The sequence below is a fragment of the Schistocerca americana genome, chromosome 8 (genome assembly GCF_021461395.2).
Source record: "Schistocerca americana isolate TAMUIC-IGC-003095 chromosome 8, iqSchAmer2.1, whole genome shotgun sequence".
Classification (NCBI taxonomy): domain Eukaryota; kingdom Metazoa; phylum Arthropoda; class Insecta; order Orthoptera; family Acrididae; genus Schistocerca; species Schistocerca americana.
This window is the reverse complement of record NC_060126.1, coordinates 465,495,386-465,517,421: the sequence shown is the minus strand read 5'-3', so window position 1 is coordinate 465,517,421 and position 22,036 is coordinate 465,495,386. Positions and strand designations below refer to the sequence as shown.

At 39.7% G+C, this 22,036-nt stretch overlaps 1 protein-coding gene across 4 annotated transcripts in view; it reads left to right on the top strand.

Moving 5' to 3' along the window:
* LOC124545110 (RNA-binding protein 26) overlaps positions 1-22,036 on the top strand; it is a 266,987-nt gene that overhangs the window by 105,611 nt on the left and 139,340 nt on the right. For all 4 annotated transcript variants that reach the window (XM_047123928.1, XM_047123929.1, XM_047123927.1 and 1 more), the window contains exon 8: positions 19,134-19,208. In XM_047123928.1, the coding sequence (XP_046979884.1) occupies positions 19,134-19,208 (75 nt within the window). The remainder of the gene's footprint in view (positions 1-19,133; positions 19,209-22,036) is intronic.

Genomic DNA, 22,036 nt, shown 5'->3' with positions numbered 1-22,036 from the left:
TTACAGTTAGATATAGTGGGAATTAGTGAAGTTCGGTGGCAGGAGGAACAAGACTTTTGGTCAGGTGAATACAGGGTTATAAATACAAAATCAAATAGGGGTAATGCAGGAGTAGGTTTAATAATGAATAAAGAAATAGGAGTGCGGATTAGCTACTACAAACAGCATAGTGAACGCATTATTGTGGCCAAGATAGACACAAAGCCCGTGCCTACTACAGTTGTACAAGTTTATATGCCAACTAGTTCTGCAGATGATGAAGAAATAGATGAAATGTATGACGAGATAAAAGAAATTATTCAGGTAGTGAAGGGAGACGAAAATTTAATAGTCATGGGTGACTGGAATTCGTCAGTAGGAAAAGGGAGAGAAGGAAAGATAGTAGGTGAATATGGATTGGGGTTGAGAAATGAAAGAGAAAGTCGCCTGGTGGAATTTTGCACAGAGCGTGACTTAATCATAGCTAACACTTGGTTCAAGAATCATAAAAGAAGGTTGTATACCTGGAAGAATCCTGGAGATACTAAAAGGTATCAGATAGATTATATAATGGTAAGACAGAGATTTAGGAACCAGGTTTTAAACTGTAAGACATTTCCAGGGGCAGATGTGGACTCTGACCACAATCTATTGGTTATGAACTGCAGATTGAAACTGAAGAAACTGCAAAAAGGTGGGAATTTAAGGAGATGGGACCTGGATAAACTGAAAGAACCAGAGGTTGTAGAGAGTTTCAGGGAGAGCATAAGGGAACAATTGACAGGAATGGGGGAAAGAAATACAGTAGAAGAAGAATGGGTAGCTCTGAGGGATGAAGTAGTGAAGGCAGCAGACGATCAATTAGGTAAAAAGACGAGGGCTAATAGAAATCCTTAGGTAACAGAAGAAATATTGAATTTAATTGATGAAAGGAGAAAATATAAAAATGCAGTAAATGAAGCAGGCAAAAAGGAATACAAACGTCTCAAAAATGAGATTGACAGGAAGTGCAAAATGGCTAAGCAGGGATGGCTAGAGGACAAATGTAAGGATGTAGAGGCTTGTCTCACTAGGGGTAAGATAGATACTGCCTACAGGAAAATTAAAGAGACCTTTGGAGAGAAGAGAACCACTTGTATGAATATCAAGAGCTCAGATGGCAACCCAGTTCTAAGCAAAGAAGGGAAGGCAGAAAGGTGGAAGGAGTATATAGAGGGTTTATACAAGGGCGATGTACTTGAGGACAATATTATGGAAATGGAAGAGGATATAGATGAAGACGAAATGGGAGATAAGATACTGCGTGAAGAGTTTGACAGAGCACTGAAAGACCTGAGTCGAAACAAGGCCCCGGGAGTAGACAACATTCCATTAGAACTACTGATGGCCTTGGGAGAGCCAGTCATGACAAAACTCTACCATCTGGTTAGCAAGATGTATGAGACAGGCGAAATACCCTCAGACTTCAAGAAGAATATAATAATTCCAATCCCAAAGAAAGCAGGTGTTGACAGATGTGAAAATTACCGAACTATCAGTTTAATAAGTCATGGCTGCAAAATACTAACGCGAATTCTTTAGAGACGAATGGAAAAACTGGTAGAAGCGGACCTCGGGGAAGATCAGTTTGGATTCCGTAGAAATGTTGGAACACGTGAGGCAATACTAACCTTAAGACTTATGTTAGAAGAAAGATTAAGAAAAGGCAAACCTACGTTTCTAGCATTTGTAGACTTAGAGAAAGCTTTTGACGATGTTAACTGGAATGCTCTCTTTCAAATTCTGAAGGTGGCAGGCGTAAAATACAGGGAGCGAAAGGCTATTTACAATTTGTACAGAAACCAGGTGGCAGTTCTAAGAGTCGACGGGCATGAAAGGGAAGCAGTGGTTGGGAAAGGAGTGAGACAGGGTTGTAGCCTCTCCCCGATGTTATTCAATCTGTATATTAAGCAAGCAGTAAAGGAAACAAAAGAAAAATTTGGAGTAGGTATTAAAATTCATGGAGAAGAAGTAAAAAATTTGAGGTTTGCCGATGACATTGTAATTCTGTCAGAGACAGCAAAGGACTTGGAAGAGCAGTTGAACGGAATGGACAGTGTCTTGAAAGGAGGATATAAGATGAACATCAACAAAAGCAAAACGAGGATAATGGAATGTAGTCAAATTAAATCGGGGATGCTGAGGGAATTAGATTAGGAAATGAGACACTTAAAGTAGTAAAGGAGTTTTGCTATTTAGGGAGTAAAATAACTGATGATGGTCGAAGTAGAGAGGATATCAAATGTAGACTGGCAATGGCAAGGAAATCGTTTCTGAAGAAGAGAAATTTGTTAACATCGAGTATAGATTTAAGTGTCAGGAAGTCGTTTCTGAAAGTATTTGTATGGAGTGTAGCCGTGTATGGAAGTGAAACATGGACGATAACCAGTTTGGACAAGAAGAGAATAGAAGCTTTCGAAATGTGGTGCTACAGTAGAATGCTGAAGATAAGGTGGGTAGATCACGTAACTAATGAGGAGGTATTGAATAGGATTGGGGAGAAGTTTGTGGCACAACTTGACTAGAAGAAGGGATCGGTTGGTAGGACATGTTTTGAGGCATCAAGGGATCACAAATTTAGCATTGGAGGGCAGCGTGGAGGGTAAAAATCGTAGAGGGAGACCAAGAGATGAATACACTAAGCAGATTCAGAAGGATGTAGGTTGCAGTAGGTACTGGGAGATGAAGAAGCTTGCACAGGATAGGGTAGCATGGAGAGCTGCATCAAACCAGTCTCAGGACTGAAGACCACAACAACAACAACAACATCAGCAAATAATATCATATACAGATAATTAATTCAGGAAACAAGCACAGTGATGGCAATGTCTCCTTCCAGATGTGACTGTCAGTTGTATGTGTCAATGAATTCCAGTCTTTCAGCATGCAGCACCCATGTGAGAAAATCTCTTAATCATCGTGATTTCTCACTCGTGCACCCAGCAGTGTACATCAATAACGTTACGTACCATGTAGTGTAATGTGCTTTTGAGGCAGGTCATGCTGTAGTCTTGATAAATATCATTACAGTACCCCTTTTTACGGCCACACGAGTTGCCAGCAAGTGTTCGCTAATGTTTCCCCATAGTTTATTTTGTTGTGATTGTCTATCAATCCAGTTTTGCAACATTTCAAAAGTGTTGGCATTACCCTGAAGGGGCCTTCACCATCTTTTTTACCAACTTAATTTGTGAAAATTTTTCCTCGGATTTATTTAATGATGTATTTGAGCTTTATCCACAGTTCTGCTATTTTTATTGCGTTTAAACTAAATCTTAATATTTGTCCATTATTTCAATAAAAACAAATACTCTCATTGCTTTCTTGACCAACTTCTTGCATTCGCTGACACTCGTTGCTGTAATATAATGCTTCTCACTAATCCCTGAGCATTTTATGACATTCGCTAATAGATCAGGTCTTCTAGCTGGGAAGTCTCAAATGTTTCACTCTCAGGTGGATTGTTGTTCTAGTTGCTCGAGGCAGTCATTTGATGATAGGTTGGATTCTTTGCCAGATTGTTTTTTCCTACTGCCTGTAATGTCTACAGAGATTTAAAAGACACTATGGTCATATTGTCAGAAGATGGAGACGGGTCAAAGTATTGGAATATTTGACTAATGTTTCCCCATGTAGATTCCACACTGTGTTGTAATTTCCACGTTTTCTACAGATCACACATCAGACTCTCTTTCCACTGTATTATGTTAGGACAACTTCTTGATTTAAGAGAAATAAGTTCTGGGACTAGCAAGGAACCATTTTTACAGTCCACATCTACATCTGCATCTATACCCTGCAAACCACTGTGAAGTACATTCTACCGTATCTTCCTTCACCGTCGGCGTTGTCGTTGTTACCGTGAGACACCGTTATACCAAGAGGAAAGGCGCATCGATTTTAGAGCATGAGATATGATGACCTTAAGCCATTGACAACACACAACGGTCACGGTAGCACCTGATTCCAGAATAGCTGCATTAGTTAAGATCTACGAACTATCCCCTGTTGACCAGGTCCCCAAAACTTAACTCGTAACGAGATCCCTTCAAAGCAAATTGTCATAACGATCGTCTATAAAGGCTTCGTACAACGAGAAGAAATGTTACGGTTTATGGAATAAACAGATACGACCAAACTGTCTTGTCTCTTCTGCTTTATTTAACATAACTTCGTTCACAGTTTCATTTCGCATTCACCACTCTTTTACCGAAACCCTTTGATGAATAGTTTTGGTTGCTTAACACCGACAGTCAAAGATAATGATACAGCTTTTCTCCTTTTTATAAATTGAAGGCCGCTCTCCGTGATATAATTTAAAAAAAAAAAAACTGGTCTCAATACCGCGTCCCTCGTGAGATGCGAATAGACTTATCCCGGAATTGACCGCCCTGTAGGTGTACTCAATTTAATGACCACACTTCGCTGTCCGCTATTTCGCGTAACTGAATGTCCATTTGTTTGTCTGATTATACACTGTAGCTATTTAAAATTCGCCCCTACATTTTTCACACGCACAGTTAGCACTTCGTTACTTGTTTGTTTTTTTTTCTAAGAGTAAACGGAAAAAAAAAAGACGCCGTATCATCGGCTTAGTCAACGTAAAGCAAAACACCTTAATATGCCCAATTTCACCTCTTCTTATAGGATCGGCTACCTTACTCCTTAATTTACTACATATTATTTCCAATAACACTAAACAGGTATCGCCGTTAAATTTTAATTGTATTCAAAAGCACGTTACTACTATTATGACCAACCAAATCGTCACAAATCGCGCGGCGTGCGTTTTTAATGATAACTTTACGCTCTTCAATTTCCGTTACAGCTATCTTGACTTGTAATGTTTCACGGCCCCCCAGACTGTGATGTCTTGAAGAGGGTTCCAGACAGAACAGGCTTTTTTTTTTTTTGTACAGTGACAGGAGAGGTTATTTGTTTCGGTGAATACACTCACTCTCCAATTCACTCAACAAGTCAGTACATACATTCTACAATATTTAAGTTGAGTTAATGGGCCTATACAAAATGCCCTTAACTAAATTCCACATTTGTTTATAGGTTGTCTTAGAAACACTTCGCACTAATCACTTCATTTTCACACCACATTTTTTTTCTTGGATGAAGCCCTCAGTTCTTCAAGCGACTGTGCAAGGCAGGGATCACAGCCGGGTTCGACGATTGGCATCCTAGGCTAAAACCCTTATTAGGCCACTTGTTTAACCAGAGAGGATTTGGTCCTTTTCTTTTCCTCTTAATTCCACTTTTAAATCATCCATCCTCCCTGTTCGGTGAGAGGATAAATCGTATTTCAGTGTCGACATCGTTGCTGATGCCAAGAAGGTATCTCATGGAAATCGTCGGTACATTCTTTAATTTTCTTTGTAAGTTAGTATAAGTACGTATTTATCCACTGGTGCTTTTATTTAGTCCACTGAGTGTAGTCTTGGTATCATTCAGTGTTTCTTGAATCTATATTTTGCTCATTATTGATAATACTTCTTCAGGTCTATGTGAGGGAACAAGCCTTTAATTACATCAGTATCACAATCTGCCAGGAGGTAGCTCCCTTCATGAGGTATTTTCATTATTTTGTATGGACCTGTATATAAATATTGCCATTTCTTATTCAGTCTTTTCCTGGTTGATGCTTTTGGGTGATTTCTCAATAAAATTTCTTCCCTACATCATATGTGACTACTTTCTTCACATTTTTATCAAAACGGGTTTTTCTCAATTGTGCTTGATGCTTTTCGTAGACCTTCTTCACCATATCTTCTTTCTTGGTAATCTTTTGTTCTATCGCAGGTAATTTCTTCATCCATTCTGGCACAATACTTTCACCAAATACTATTTGGTTAGGTGACTAACCTGTCAATAAGTGTGGTAAGTCATTATACACTTTCTCAAATTCATAAATCCAATCGATCCATTTATAATGTTGTTTGGGTATGTACGTCCGTAAAAATCGGTTCAACTCTCAGAAGATTCTCTCAACCGGATTTCCACAAGGGTAAAATCTTGAGATGTAAATGTGCTGGATTCCTTGTTCTTTCATAGTGTCTCTCCATACTTTTCTTGTATAATAAGCAGCGTTGTCTGTCAAGACCATTATAGGTTTGCCAAGCTCAGTTATATAGTTGTTGATAAATTTGCGTAACATGGGTCGAACGTGGAGATTTTTCAAAGGATATAATTTCACATATTTTGAAAAAAGATCATAGAAAGCCAATACATATTTGAACCGTCCACATGTCATGGGACATGGCCCACAGACATCACATGACACCAACATTAAAGGTTGTTGTGGGATGATAGGATGTAATTCTATCTTCCGACAATAGATTATGGGTTTCGCCTTCTGACATATTTTGCACTTCTTAAGAATATTTGTAGCTATACGTCCCAAATTTGGATGATAGCAGTATTGTGCTATTTTGGCTGTACATTTAGCGGCACGAAAATGACCCCAATTCAAGTGAGTGTACCATACTAGTGATTCTAAATATTTATTTGGAACACAAACTTTCCAAACATCATCTTCGTCCTTCCTCCGATACAATATTCCGGATTTTAATTGATACTGTTCTTGAGAGTGACTTAGCGTTTTGCTTTCAACTGCATGCCTAACGGCTTTCCACAACTTATCATCTTCTTGCAGTTGTGGAAGACTTCGACATAGCTGTGAAATCTGCCTCTCACAATATTGCATTGATAAATTCATGACTTTAAAGTCAATAGTCCGTTCTTCACACTCGTCGTCATTCTTTCTTTTCGGTAGTCTTGAAAGAGCATCGGCTATGATGTTGTCTTTCCCTCTGATGTACACTCCTGGAAATGGAAAAAAGAACACATTGACACCGGTGTGTCAGACCCACCATACTTGCTCCGGACACTGCGAGAGGGCTGTACAAGCAATGATCACACGCACAGCACAGCGGACACACCAGGAACCGCGGTGTTTGCCGTCGAATGGCGCTAGCTGCGCAGCATTTGTGCACCGCCGCCGTCAGTGTCAGCCAGTTTGCCGTGGCATACGGAGCTCCATCGCAGTCTTTAACACTGGTAGCATGCCGCGACAGTGTGGACGTGAACCGTATGTGCAGTTGACGGACTTTGAGCGAGGGCGTATAGTGGGCATGCGGGAGGCCGGGTGGACGTACGGCCGAATTGCTCAACACGTGGGGCGTGAGGTCTCCACAGTACATCGATGTTGTCACCAGTGGTCGGCGGAAGGTGCACGTGCCCGTCGACCTGGGACCGGACCGCAGCGACGCACGGATGCACGCCAAGACCGTAGGATCCTACGCAGTGCCGTAGGGGACCGCACCGCCACTTCCCAGCAAATTAGGGACACTGTTGCTCCTGGGGTATCGGCGAGGACCATTCGCAACCGTCTCCATGAAGGTGGGCTACGGTCCCGCACACCGTTAGGCCATCTTCCGCCCATGCCCCAACATCGTGCAGCCCGCCCCCAGTGGTGTCACAACAGGCGTGAATGGAGGGACGAATGGAGACGTGTCGTCTTCAGCGATGAGAGTCGCTTCTGCCTTGGTGCCAATGATGGTCGTATGCGTGTTTGGCGCCGTGCAGGTGAGCGCCACAATCAGGACTGCATACGACCGAGGCACACAGGGCCAACACCCTGCATCATGGTGTGGGGAGTGATCTCCTACACTGGCCGTACACCACTGGTGATCGTCGAGGGGACACTGAATAGTGCACGGTACATCCAAACCGTCATCGAACCCATCGTTCTACCATTCCTAGACCGGCAAGGGAACTTGCTGTTCCAACAGGACAATGCACGTCCGCATGTATCCCGTGCCACCCAACGTGCTCTAGAAGGTGTAAGTCAACTACCCTGACCAACAAGATCTCCGGATCTGTCCCCCATTGAGCATGTTTGGGACTGGATGAAGCGTCGTCTCACGCGGTCTGCACGTCCAGCACGAACGCTGGTCCAACTGAGACGTCAGGTGGAAATGGCATGGCAAGCCGTTCCACAGGACTACATCCAGCATCTCTACGATCGTCTCCATGGGAGAATAGCAGCCTGCATTGCTGCGAAAGGTGGATATACACTGTACTAGTGCCGACATTGTGCATGCTCTGTTGCCTGTGTCTATGTGCCTGTGGTTCTGTCAGTGTGATCATGTGATGTATCTGACCCCAGGAATGTGTCAATAAAGTTTCCCCTTCCTGGGACAATGAATTCACGGTGTTCTTATTTCAATTTCCAGGAGTGTATTTGAGCGTAATATCATATTCTTGCAGTAGCAAGGCCCACCGGGTTAAACGTGAATGGAACATCCTTCCTGTTAAAATAAAAGATAAAACTTTGTGGTCGCAGAATACAATGATCTTCTTTCCATATACAAAATAGCGAAACTTTCTAAGGGACCAGACCACGGCCAGTACTTCCAATTCAGTAGTACAATATGCACGTTCACAGCTAGAGAGTGTTCTGCTGGCAAACCCAATTATTTTGATGGTACTGATATCTTCTGGATTGTCCATCTGGAAAAGAGTGGCACCCAATCCTGTTTCAGAAGCATCCACAGCAATATAAAAATCTTGATCAAGTCTCGGATGATGTAACAGTGGAGCATTAGTCAAAGCATTGCGGATGTTATCAAAAGCTTGCGTGCATTCGGAATTCCACTCCCACATGACATTTTTTTCTTAACAGCCGTAACAAACAGTCTTGGCTTCCTAACTGATTGGGTAAAAATCGTCGAAAAAATGAAACTAAGCTGATAAATGACTTTAATTCCGTCCTATTTTTTTGGATAAGCACATCTGTTAATCGCATCCATCTTTTTAGGATTTGGTTTTATCCCTTCAGGAGTGATTATATGTCCAAGAAATTTCAATTGGTTATGAGCAAATTTGGATTTGCTCAATTTTACAGTAACTCCATATTCCAAAAATTTCGCAAAAACTCTTCTTAATAAGTCCAAATGTTCCTCCCAAGTTTCAGAAGCAATTAGCAAATCATCCACATATAAAGTAACTTCATTCAAAAGGTCTCTGCCCAGTACGGTATCTAGTGCCGATATGAAAACACCACCGCTTATTTTCAACCCAAATGGCATGACGGTAAACTGGTAACTTCGGCCCAGAAAAACGAATGTAGTATATTTTCTAGATTCTTTCGATATTCTAGTTTGCAAATATGAACTACGCATATCCAAAGAAGTTAAGAAGTGGACACCATAAAACTTTTGTACTAACTCTTCTAGGTTCTCCGGTCGCGTTTGTACAGGTATGATGATCTTATTGATCTCTCTGGCATCCAACACCAATCTGATGTCACCATTGGGTTTAATTACCACCACAAGAGGGTTACAATATTCGGAATCTGAGGGCTCAATAATACCCCATTCTAACATTTTATTGATTTCCTTTCTGACTACTTCTTTCTTTGTCCATGGGATAGAATAGGAAGTACGACAAAAGGGTTTATGTGCATACGTCTTTATATGGAATTCAAAGTCTTTTATTATACCCGGACGTTTACTAAAAATCGACTGATATGCTTCCAACAAGTAGTACAGTTCGTCCCTTTGGATAACAGATAAATATTCTGATTCTAACACCTTTTCCTGCAATGACATTTTATCAATCATTTCTTCAGAACATTCAATAAGGCATATATCATACACATTTTCATCATCAATACTGACATATTTTACCATTAGATTCATACACAACTGATTTGGAATTACTTGGCCCTTTCTCAGGGTGGCTGTCAAAACATTACCATTGGAATTAAATATACATTCACCTTTCTCTAAATTAATGATTGCACCGGTCTCACATAAAAAATCCAAACCCCAGATACATGGTACTGTCATTTTAGGAACAACCAGGAATGTACTTTCTATTTGAGCCCCCCGTATTGTAACGTCGACACGTACCTGTTTCACAACTTTTTGCATTTTTGCGCTGAACGTGCCAGACGCGGTACATCCTGTGATAGGAAAAGTGGGCATTTTTACCCCTCAGCTTATCTGTTTTAAACAGTCCAGCGTCATGACACTAATAGTTGCTCCAGTATCAATTAATATTTCAACATCAACATTATTTATACTTGTTGGAATTATTGCCTGTAAAATTTGTCCACATTTATTAGAAACTTCAGGTTTTTCTTCAATTAATTCATTCCTTATATCCTGATCATTATTGTACCTTAATACTCTCAGTTCAAATTGATGCCTGCCTTCCTTCTCCTTTCCAGTCATCCTAGGAAGGCATTTGGTGACTGGTATTAGTTTAATCTATCTCGTTGAGTCATCGGTGGGGGTTCATGAACTTCCACAATCCGTACAGTATGATCCGAGTTATGGTATTCACCCCGTCGCACATTGGAGGCTCCTTCGCCCATTGGTATAACTCCTTGTGCTGGATGAGGACTCGAGGCATTTGTTCCATCCTGCCGATGAACATTATGCTTCGAATTATCTTCCCAAGGTCGAATACAATTGGGTTCATCACTTGGGTATCTGTTACTCTTATTAATATCACTACTATGCTCATTCGCGTCACAATATCGAGGTTTACCTCTAGCACAGTAAGTATCTCTTCTATATTTATTATAATCATTGTTTTTATTGCAACTATAGGATGAAGATTGTCCACGCTCCTGTGATGCGGGTTTGACCTGGTTTTCGGTATTATTATTATCATACGTTAAATTATTATTATAATTATTTGTATTACTATGAGTGTGAGTCGACATTTGATTACTACTCATTTGTCTCGCGTCTTCCATAATCATATCTATAGAGTCAATCACCGACAAGAACTGTTCTACATCGTGGTCAGGAACATTTATTAACTTTTCACGTATATTTATGGGCAACCTTCCCTTCAAAATTCTGATCACTTCCTTGTGAGAAATTGGATCACTCCAATAACGTGTCTTATTTATGTACTTTTCAAAATATTGCCTGAAAGTACTCCTTTTACTGTTAAAATACTCAGGTTGGTAAACCTCTTTTCTTAATTTCTCTTGTTTACTCGATGACCAGTATTTAGCCAAAAAAAGTTGTTCAAACTCAGCGCAAGTATGGCAACTTTCACTTACTTCGGTGGCCCATTATGCGGCTTCTCTGGTAATTTTGGATACTATAAATTGAAGTCGGTCGTGTTCTGACCAGCTACGTGGAAATATTCTTTTGAAATTATTGATAAAGATTTTCGGATGCAGGTTGTTCTTTTCAGTGGAGAATGTTGAGAATTCTCTACTTTTAAAAATGCTGTTCTCCACCTTTAAAGAAGACAAATATCCTCGCTGACCAAAAAAATCATCATCTTTACCAACCGAATCATCAACTTCCCAATGCAAATTTTCACCACAATTGTACTTCGTAGTATCACATGTTCGGTTGTTTTTCGACCTATTCTCCGAACGTTCGTCCTCTGTCAACAAATTTTGTGATGACTTTCGTTCTAATTCCGCCAATTTATGATTGGTTTCCTTTTGCCATTTAGGTAACTCATCAACTATTTTCTCTTTTATTTTCTGAATTTCGCTAGTGAAGAGCTTAATTAATTCATCATTTCTACTTAGGTGCTCATTGATATTTTCATTTGGCTGGGATCCAATAGTAGTCTTAACCTTGTCTACAATTTCATTTCCTTTTATTTCTATCCATTCAGATAGATCTTCGTCAAGTCTTTTAGTTTGATCTACTAAATACTTGTCAATCCCCTTACGAGCATCGGACTCAAACTCGACTATTTGTTTCGAAAGCTCTTCTATCTGGGTGCTAGCATTGAAACAGCTGCTTTCACACTTAACCATCCTATTGGACAGGCCATCATAACTCTTCGAAACTACCTCATATTTCTTTTCTACGTCATGAAGTTTTCCCATTAAATTATTATATTGCCTTTCTAAGGTGTTAGAAAACTCTACATCTAGTTCTCCAAATTTCGCATTTAATTGAGTCTCCCAGCCCGCCTTTAATTCTTTCTTAGTATTTTTCCAGTTTATAATCAAAGGTGTTCAGTTTGCTTTCCAAAGAATCCATTTTAACTTCTAATGAACCAAATTTGGCCTCAAATTTTTCATTTAACTTTTGATTGTCATCTTTTAATTGCTTATTATCTTTTTCTAGTGAACCAAGTCTTCCATTCATTACACCCATTTGAGTATTTATTGATACCAGCATATCAAACATTTTTTGATTAATATTTCCATTTTGAGGATCAACTTGCTGATCTACTTCCGAAACCTCAAGATCTTTATGTTCTCCCACGCTGCTTACCTTACTTATCATTGTATTTGAATCTCCTAATGGCTCTAAATCAATAACTGTATTATTATCTGTACATGTCTCCTGTCCCACTTTGAGCTCATGGGATGTATCATCCCTATCCTCTTCACTTTCCTCTCTCTCTCTCTACTCATTACTCTACTCAACTGCACATTATCACGTATTCTTTTCGTTCGTTTTGACATGATTATTCACTACCAAGACATACACTTATTTTCACTATGTATTTATATATATTTACCTACCGAAATCACAAGTCTCAACTTCCTTTCTTTTCTTTCTTTTTTTTTTTTTTTTTTTTTTTTTTTTTTTTTTTTTTTTTTTTTTTTTTTTTTTTTTTTTTTTTTTTTTAAATAATTATACAGTTATTTTAATCATACCTGGTAGTATCGCTCACTTTTAGTGATTATTGAAGAATAGCTCTTTCATTGGACAGACTCACTGGCTGCTACAATATTTTCCAACTCTAGGGTTCGTGAATCCGGATGACGCTCGACTCGATGCAGCAATCCTCCTCGATCGAGCCGCACGTTGTGGCGCCACTTCTACCGTATCTTCGTTCGCCGTCGGCGTTGTCGTTGTTACCGTGAGACACCGTTATACCAAGAGGAAAGGCGTGTCGATTTTAGAGCCTGAGATATGATGACCTTAAGCCATTGACAACACACAACGGTCACGGTAGCACCTGATTCCAGAATAGCTGCAGTAGTTAAGATCTACGAACTATCCCCTGTCGACCAGGTCCCCAAAACTTAACTCGTAACGAGATCCCTTCAAAGCAAATTGTCATAACGATCGTCTATAAAGGCTTCGTACAACGAGAAGAAATGTTACGGTTTATGGAATAATAACAGATACGACCAAACTGTCTTGTCACTTCTGCTTTATTTAACATAACTTCGTTCACAGTTTCATTTCGCATTCACCACTCATTCACCGAAACCCTTTGATGAACAGTTTTGGTTGCTTAACACCAACAGTCAATGATAATGATACAGCTTTTCTCCTTTTTATAAATTGAAGCCCGCTCTCCGTGATATAATTTTAAAAAAACCGGTCTCAATACCGCGTCCCTCTTGAGATGCGAATAGACTTATCCCGGAATTGACCGCCCTGTAGGTGTACTCAATTTAATGACCACACTTCGATGTTCGCTGTTTCGCGTAACTGAATGTCCATTTGTTTGTCTGATTATACACTGTAGCTATTTAAAATTCGCCCATATATTTTTCACAATGCACAATTAGCACTTCGTTACTTTTTTTTTTTTTCCCCTAAGAGTAAACGAAAAAAAAAAACGGAAAAAAAAACGCCGTATCATCGGCTTAGTCGACATAAAGCAAAACACCTTAATATGCCCAATTTCACCTCTTCTTATAGGATCGGCTACCTTACTCCTTAATTTACTACATATTATTTCCAATAACACTAAACAGGTATCGCCGTTATATTTTAATTGTATTCAAAAGGACGTTACTATTATTATGACCAACCAAATCGTCACAAATCGCGCGGCGTGCGTTTTTAATGATAACTTTACGCTATTCAATTTCCGTTACAGCTATCTTGACTCGTAATGTTACAACATGGTGGAACGTACATTCCATTTTACCAGTTATTAGGGCTTCTTTCTGTTCCATTCACGTATGGAGCATGGCAAAAATGATTGTCTTAATGCCTCTGAACAGTTTCAGTTTACTATCTTGATTTGATATAATATCATTTTTAACGTTGTGTTTATCAGATAATGATTTTTTTCCTGTGATGAGCTTGGAGTTTCACCTAGCCAGAAACATCGATGACCATTTCAGACTTACCTGTGTGGCTATTTCTCGTTTGTGGTAAACATCACACTATGTATGTAACCTCCACCCTACATCACATGTCAGCTAATCAACAGACACATAGAAATGTCCATAATCTGTAGTTTGGGCACTCCATTCAGCTCTGCGCCAGAGAACTCCAACCAGTCTTTGGTTGTGCGCTACAAATCAAGTGCCATGCGATGCTTCTCAAGTTGGGTAACTGTTGTCAGCAGTCACCCTCCCCTCGCCCCTTCTCCCAGTGTCTGGGAAGACAGAGAATTGCTTGAGCTGCCTATGCTTCCCTTCCAACCCAGAAAACAGTTACTCGCAAGCTTTCACCTCTACTGGTGGCCAGACAGTCACAGGTCATCAGTCAAAGGGAAAAGTGCTGCAACAATGGGGAACTGTCCTGACAGTGGTCACACAGAGGCAGTTGACATTTAGCAGTTACTGGAAATGACGAGCAACAGCTTACCTGAAAGATGAAATGCGTAACTAGAGACAAATAGTTCAAAAGTAGATGTCTCTCTGCTCAGGATCTTATACTGTCATTGATGTACCAGTTGCCATTGGAAACACTTGTTTGTTTGTCCTTATTCCGATTTCTGCTGCTTCTGTTAATATTTTTGGGCAGATGTCTGACAGAGTTTCTCCGACAGGTCGTAGCATGTTTCTTTCTCTCCAGTCAGTACTCTTGACTGTGACAGGACATTAAACTTTGCCTGAACACTGTTCTGCTGTTGTGCCAAAGTTATCACCTATCTTCAGATGCCTCAACATGATCGCTATGAGCGCGAGTCCTGTGCAGTGTGATAGAGTGGGAGGGTTGACATGTAATAGTGGTGGTGGTGGTGGTGGTGGTGGTGAGAATGCTTGAACATTCCTCTTATGCAAGTTACACATGAAGGATGGGTGTGATGCTAGAAGAAATAAGGGAAATTCCTGAAAAAGAGAGACTGAAGGGTGAGAGAAAATGCATATGACACAAGAGAATAATAATTTAATGATTGACTAGTGGAATTGCAGAAAAGTTATTACAAAATTGAACAATGAACAGTACAGACAGGAAGAGAATACAAGGTGTGAAAATTTGTTGCTACAGGAGGAGGTTTAAGATTAGATGGGTGGTTTGGATATTTTATAATGAAGAGGTACTGAATGCAAGTGGGGCTGAAGGAAATTTATGGTACAACTTGACTAAAAGAAAGGATCAGTTATTGGGACACGTCCTGGAGTACAAAGAGAGACAAAGGTATAGGCTTTGTGGGTTCTGTACTGGGTGGTGACTCAGAGAGGCTTGAGGAATATAATAATTGTTGTGTGTCATGTGAAGCACGATTAGCCACAGCTGTAGCACCCTGCGGATGTGCCAACAAGAGTAGTTATATGCATACAGGCTTGAGTTTAGTTTTTATTTTATGTGGACCTGTGAGGAAGTGAATTGTATCTGTATCTTACTATGTTGGCTGGTGCATACTAACTTATTGCAAGTTTTTGCATACATTTTAGTGCACTTGCAGTGTGAGAACTGACTTCGGAGTATAGTAAAAACAAGTAGTAGTGTAGCAGCAGAACTTAACTTGCAACCAGTGACTACTTTGGTTGGTGATGTATTACTTGTAATGAAAGCATAAACTGATTAAAGATGGGTGGGGACTGTGCCTGTAGTATGGACGCAGTGGGTATTCGCCACTTTCTGTGAACAGCTGGAAACTGTATTGGCTACAGTACACAGGCTCCAGGCTGCTGCCCTTGCCTGCAGTGGTGTAGGGGCAGCTGAGATGAATCCTTTGACACTACAGGAGTCTATAGTGTTGCCAAGATCCTCCATTCTGGTCAACACTCACCTGACAACAAATGACGAACAGCAGCAGGGTTTTGAAAATCAGGGTGGGAGGCAAAACTGGATACTGGCAGCATGGTTGCCCCTTGAGGTATTGCCCACTGCTGAAAGGGCATCTACATGTATGTCTGAGCCAACACAGGATGCCATATCTGTTAGGCCTGGGGCTGAGCTTTGTGAAAGGTTCAAACAAGCCCAGAAGGTTTGATTGCTTGGAATAGGGAGCTCCAACGTTATGTGGGTGACAGAGCCCCTTAAGGAAATAACGGACAGATCTAGGAAGAAAGCCAGTGCCCACTCGGTTTGTTTTCAGGGAAGGGTCATGTCATAGATGTGGAGGAGATTCTGCTTGGGTGCACCTGGCTGTAAATCATGGTACATGTTGGCACAAATGATGCCTGTCGCCTGAGTTTGTAGGCTATCCTGGTTCCTGCAAGCATATGGCTGCTGTGGTGACGTATCAGAAGCAAGTTGGAAGCAGAGGTAGTGTTTTGCATTCCCTGAATCAGTGACAGTATTCTGGTTTGGAGTCAAGTGGAAGGCTTAAACCAATTCTGAGATGATCCTGGATGCAGATTTCTCGGCCTCTGCTATTGGGTGGAGAATTTTAGGAACATCTTTAATAGATCAGATGTGTGCCAGAAGCAGGAAGTGGCTGCAGAAGTGTTCACATGTGAATTTTAAGATATGTTATGACTGCAGACAAGGAAGAATACTGTTCCCAATAATTCCAGAAAGTAACATACATCATGGTAGATCAGTGAAAGAAAATGGTATTATAGTACTTACAAGTATCTATGGAAAGGTTCCTGAACTAATGTACTTGTAAACGGCTACAAATGCTCGCGTGGTACTAGGGACAGAAAACTGGCTGAAACCAGAAGTTTATAGCAGTGAAGTCCTTAATTCAGATAGGAATGCAAAATTGCGTATTGTATATTGCAAAAATAGGTTGAACACCAGTGGTCTAGGTGTGTATATGGCTGTAAAACATACAGTAATATCTAGTGGGGTTAGTACAGATTTGCAATGTGAAATAATTTGGACCAAGATAAGAGTTAAAGGTGGGTGAAACAATTGTTGGGTGCTTGTTATAGACCCTCTGCCTCAGGAACAGTGGTGCTAAAACATTTGAGAAGAAACTTCGAGAATATTTTGCGTAGATTTCCTGGTCATGTTATCGTATTAGGTGAAGATTTCAGCTTAACAGCTATAAACTGGGAGACTCAAATTATTAAGACATGTAATATGGAATAGGAATCGTGAAATTGTTCAAAATGACATACTAGAGCTTCCAGTACCCAACAAGTGTGAACTTTCTTACTCTGTTAGCACAGAATAGGGAATCGATGATCATAATGCAATTACAGCACACTGAACACAGCTGTGAATAAGAATGAAAAGAAGGTAGGAAGATAGTTCTTGCTGAGCAAGAGTGACAGGAACCAGATTTCATATTACTTGAGCATTCAACATGAATTTCATCTCCAGCACTCATAATACTAACAAGAGAACCTCATCGCACCCCCCTCAGATTTAGTTATAAATTGGCACAGTGGATAGGCCTTGAGAAACTGAACACAGATCAATTGAGAAAGCAGGAAGAAGTTGTGTGGAACTGAGAAAAAATAAGCAAAATATACAAACTGAGTAGTTCATCGGAAGATAGGTAACATCAAGGACGCTGGGACAGCAGGAGCTCCGTGGTCTCGTGGTAACTTGAGCAGCTGCGGAACGAAAGGTCCTTGGTTCAAATCTTCAATCGAGTGAAAATTTTAATTTTTTATTTCCAGTTTATGTGACAAACTCTTATGTTTTCATCACCTTTTTGGGAGTAATTATCACATCCACAAGAAAACTTAAATCGGGCAAGGTAGAAGAGTCTTTTTACCCATTCGCCAAGTGTACAAGTTAGGTCGGTCGACAACATATTCCTGTCATGTGACGCACATGCCGTCACCAGTGTCGTATAGAATATATCAGATGTGTTTTCCTGTCGAGAAATCGGCTGACCTATGACCTTGCGATCAAATGTTTTCCGTTCCCATTGGAGAGGCACGTCCTTTCGTCTACTAATCGCACGGTTTTGCGATGAGGTCGCAAAACACAGACACTAAACTTATTACAGTGAACAGAGACGTCAATGAACGAACGGACAGATAATAACTATGCAAAAATAAAGAAAGTAAAATTTTCACTTGTGGGAAGAGTTGAGCCAAGGACCTCTGACCTCTCCATCTGCAGCTGCTCACGCTACCACGAGACCACGGCGCTCCTGAACCCACGAACTCCGTGATGTTGCATATGTGACTCATGGACTACTCAGTTTGTATATTTTGCTTATTTTTTCACAGTTCCACACAACTTCTTCCTGTTTTCTCAATTGATCTGTGTTCGGTTTATCAAGGCCTATCCACTGTGCCAAGTTATAACTAAATCTGAGGGGGGTGCGATGGGGAGGTTCCCTTGTAAGTATAGATGGACTGTGTTCAAGAGTACTGTACAAAACACATTAGACAGGCATGTTCCAAACAGCATTATAAGGGATGGGAAGACCCACCATGGTTTAACAGCCATATTTGTAACTGCTAAGAAAGCAACTGAATGAAGCCACAGTTATTGTAAGGAGAGCCATGTGTGAAGTGTTTAACGAATTTGAAAGTAAAATTCTACCTGGCAACTTGATAGAAAAACCTGAAATTTTGGTCTTATATTAGATCAGTCATTGGACTGAAGCCATCTGTCGACACACACTTCGACCGTAATGGCATCAGAATGGAGGACAAAAGAGAGAAGGCCAAAATACTACCCTTTTTTCCCCAAAACTGTTTTACTGAGGACTTTTACACTGCAGTTTCTCCTTTAAATCATCACACAAATGTCAAAAGACAGATGAGAAAACAGGTGATTGGCCTTTTTATACTTGTTATTGATTTAAAAACACTTTCTGATGGTGATTTTAAGGCAGTCTTGAATTATTTTTAGCACCTTTAGTTGTCATCTCATGAATTGCAGGTGTAATTTATTGCCAAATGTGTTCAAAGAAATGCAGTAAAGCTATTAAGGCTGGTGATTTTCCCATACTATCTTTAATGTTATTTTTTGCTGTTAGATATACATTTTATTTTACAGTATTGGACATTTTGTGGTATTAAAGCATACACATGTTGAATGTTGCAGAGTACAACCCAGACGCTCCTAGTATGGAACCCAGAATAATGTGGGGCAGGCAACAGTTTCGCAGTGCACCCCTAGGTAAGATATCTTCTTGTTATATATGTGCTTTAGCACATGTTACACTTTGCACATTGATTAGTTTCTAGAAGAGCTTAGTTGTTGATTCAGGAAAATGAAAAATGTTTCTTGCCAGAAGTGATGGAGTAATGAATGAGTTTTATTTCGAATTGGGTTGTTTTGAAAATCAGCCTCATGCAAAAACAATTTGTTTATTTTTATATTTATCCAGATATGTTTTGACACCTGTGTGTCATCTTCTGTGGGTCAAATTTTTATTTCTGTTAAGCACAATATGAAATTTATAATAATTAAATTGTTTTAGGCCTAAGAATTACAATATGTGCAATTTGCTTTGCGTAGACGCTCACCTTAAAATTACATCGCTAAATGAACTGCTTTATTATGCACCTGAAAAATCGTGTGCATAGTAATGCAGTTCATTTAACGATGTAATTTTAAGGTGAGTGTCTACACAAAGCAAATTGCACATATTGTAATTCGTAGGCTGGCAACATTTAAATTATTATAAATTTCATATTGTACTTTACAGAAATAAAAATTTGACCCACAGAAGATGACACATAGGTGTTGGAGCATGTCTGGGTAAATATAAAAATAAACTAATTGTGTTTGCATAAGGCTGATTTTCAAAATAACCCAATTTTAAATTGCAAACATGGCAGACATCAAGAGGAGCTTCAAACCTCAGTAAAAAAAGAAGTTTTATTTCCCGTAAGAATTTGTGTGTGACCTGAGTCGAATCAGTAGTTTCCTATTGCAACTTTCAAGGAATACCACTAAGTGAGACGCCACTCCTTGTGATTTCTACATCTACAGTAAGCACTCTGGTAATTCATCTACTGTTGACATTGTTTTGAAGTGGAATTAATCAGATGTGTATGTAACAACCATCGATAACAAAAATCAGAGGGATGAGATCTTTCAAACTGGTATGTGACTCAGCCACATGACATTTATTCATATCTTTAAAGCCATACACACAATCTGCTCTGCCTTGAACTTATACGTACCTTGTGAACAGTCTATGTATGGTGTACTGTTTTGGAGAGATGAACATTAGCAATGATATTGAATGGTGAGTGAGATTGTATCTTGGGAAAGTGGAGAAAAGTAAAGCAAACTCTAGATGATGATGATGATGATGATGATGACCAATAAAAAAGACAAAATGGGGCAGACAGCAAAAATTCGGGCTGGGACTAACATTGTGAACACAGAGAACTAAGAAAATCCCGAACCTCTTGCAGTGGAGTGGACTGTTGTCTTGTGGAGAGCAACCAACTAAGGGAAGATGATTGGAATTTTGGGAGTACTACTCATACTATGAGACAGAAAGAAATATCAGTATCCAGCATCGCCACCTTGCTCCTGACATTTATTTCCATATCTTCTCTACACATAATTAATAGTACATCTTCACAGTTTACAAAAATATGAACTTCCGACCTCTTTCACTAAAATTTTGTCACCATACTATGTACTGTGTTCTTTGTCCAGAACAGCCACGATCTCACTTTTTTAAACTTAAAGACACACTTGAAGATGACTAGTAGTGTTCAGATAGATCATATTCTATACAACTTATTATCTCATTGTTGTGGCTGTCATTAGAGGATCCTAAAATGGACACAAGCATCTGGCTTAAGAACACAGTTCGAGCCAGTACATTTTTTTTTTTTTTTTGCCCCCATTTGTGTGTAACATCATTCACATTGACCAAAAGTTTTTAGTTTTGGAAAATATCACAACACAAAACAATTTATATGAAATATTTTGATGGCCCATCTGACTGACAACTGCAGTACGGACCATTTGAAGTGGCTCTACAGTACATCTTGTGTTGTCGTTCCTAGCCGTGGTCTGTTGGCTGCTTCTTCTCTCCTTGCTCTTCCACTCCAGCTCTCTCTCTCTCTCTCTCTCTCTCTCTTCTCTCTCTCTCTCTCTCTCTCTCTCTCTCTCTCTCTCACACACACACACACACACACACACACACACACACACACACACACACACACACTCCTGTGCCCTCTTTCACAACAGTCTTTGTCTATCTCTCTACCTGTCATCTCCTTTTTACACGCATTCTGTGGGACTGTGTGTACCACAGGTGTTTGGTCTCAGAATGATCCACTACACAATCTAAGAATGCCACTAAAAGTATGTGACAGTGATTAATTGGCATAGTATAAACAAACAACCATCGTATGACATTGGGAGTTGGTTGGTTGGTTGCGTGTTCCATTGATCAATCCCATGGTACGGTAGCTGCTATGATGTGGAACGTGTCAAATGCACAAGAAATGCACATATGAAACAAAATTTTTTAATATATATATTACAATTTACCCCATTCCTTAAATGGCACAAAATGCATATACTATATTTATAGATTTATTTATTTCTATTCAAGAATTCATCTATGGTATAGAAGCAGTTGTCAAGGAGGTATGATTTCAATTTTTTTTTTTTGAAGCTATTACTGCTATCTGTCAGACACCTTATTTCATCTGCTAATTTGTTTAAGATTTTTATAGCAGTATATTTTACCCCTTTCTGTGCCAAAAATAGGTTGAGCAAAGGATATTTTTATTTATTTATTGTTCCGTGGGTCCAAATTAAGGAGAAGTCTCCATGGTCATGGAACGAGTCAATACATGAAATTATAACACAATAATAGAAATAGATAAAATGAAATATAAGAAACATATTCAGGCGACAGGTCGTAAGTTTAAATAAAGATATGGTGTAAGTCTTTCTTTTCTCTGGTATTATAATTATGAATGTCAGTGTTGTTCTTAAACTGGTCCATGTTGTTGAGAACAAAT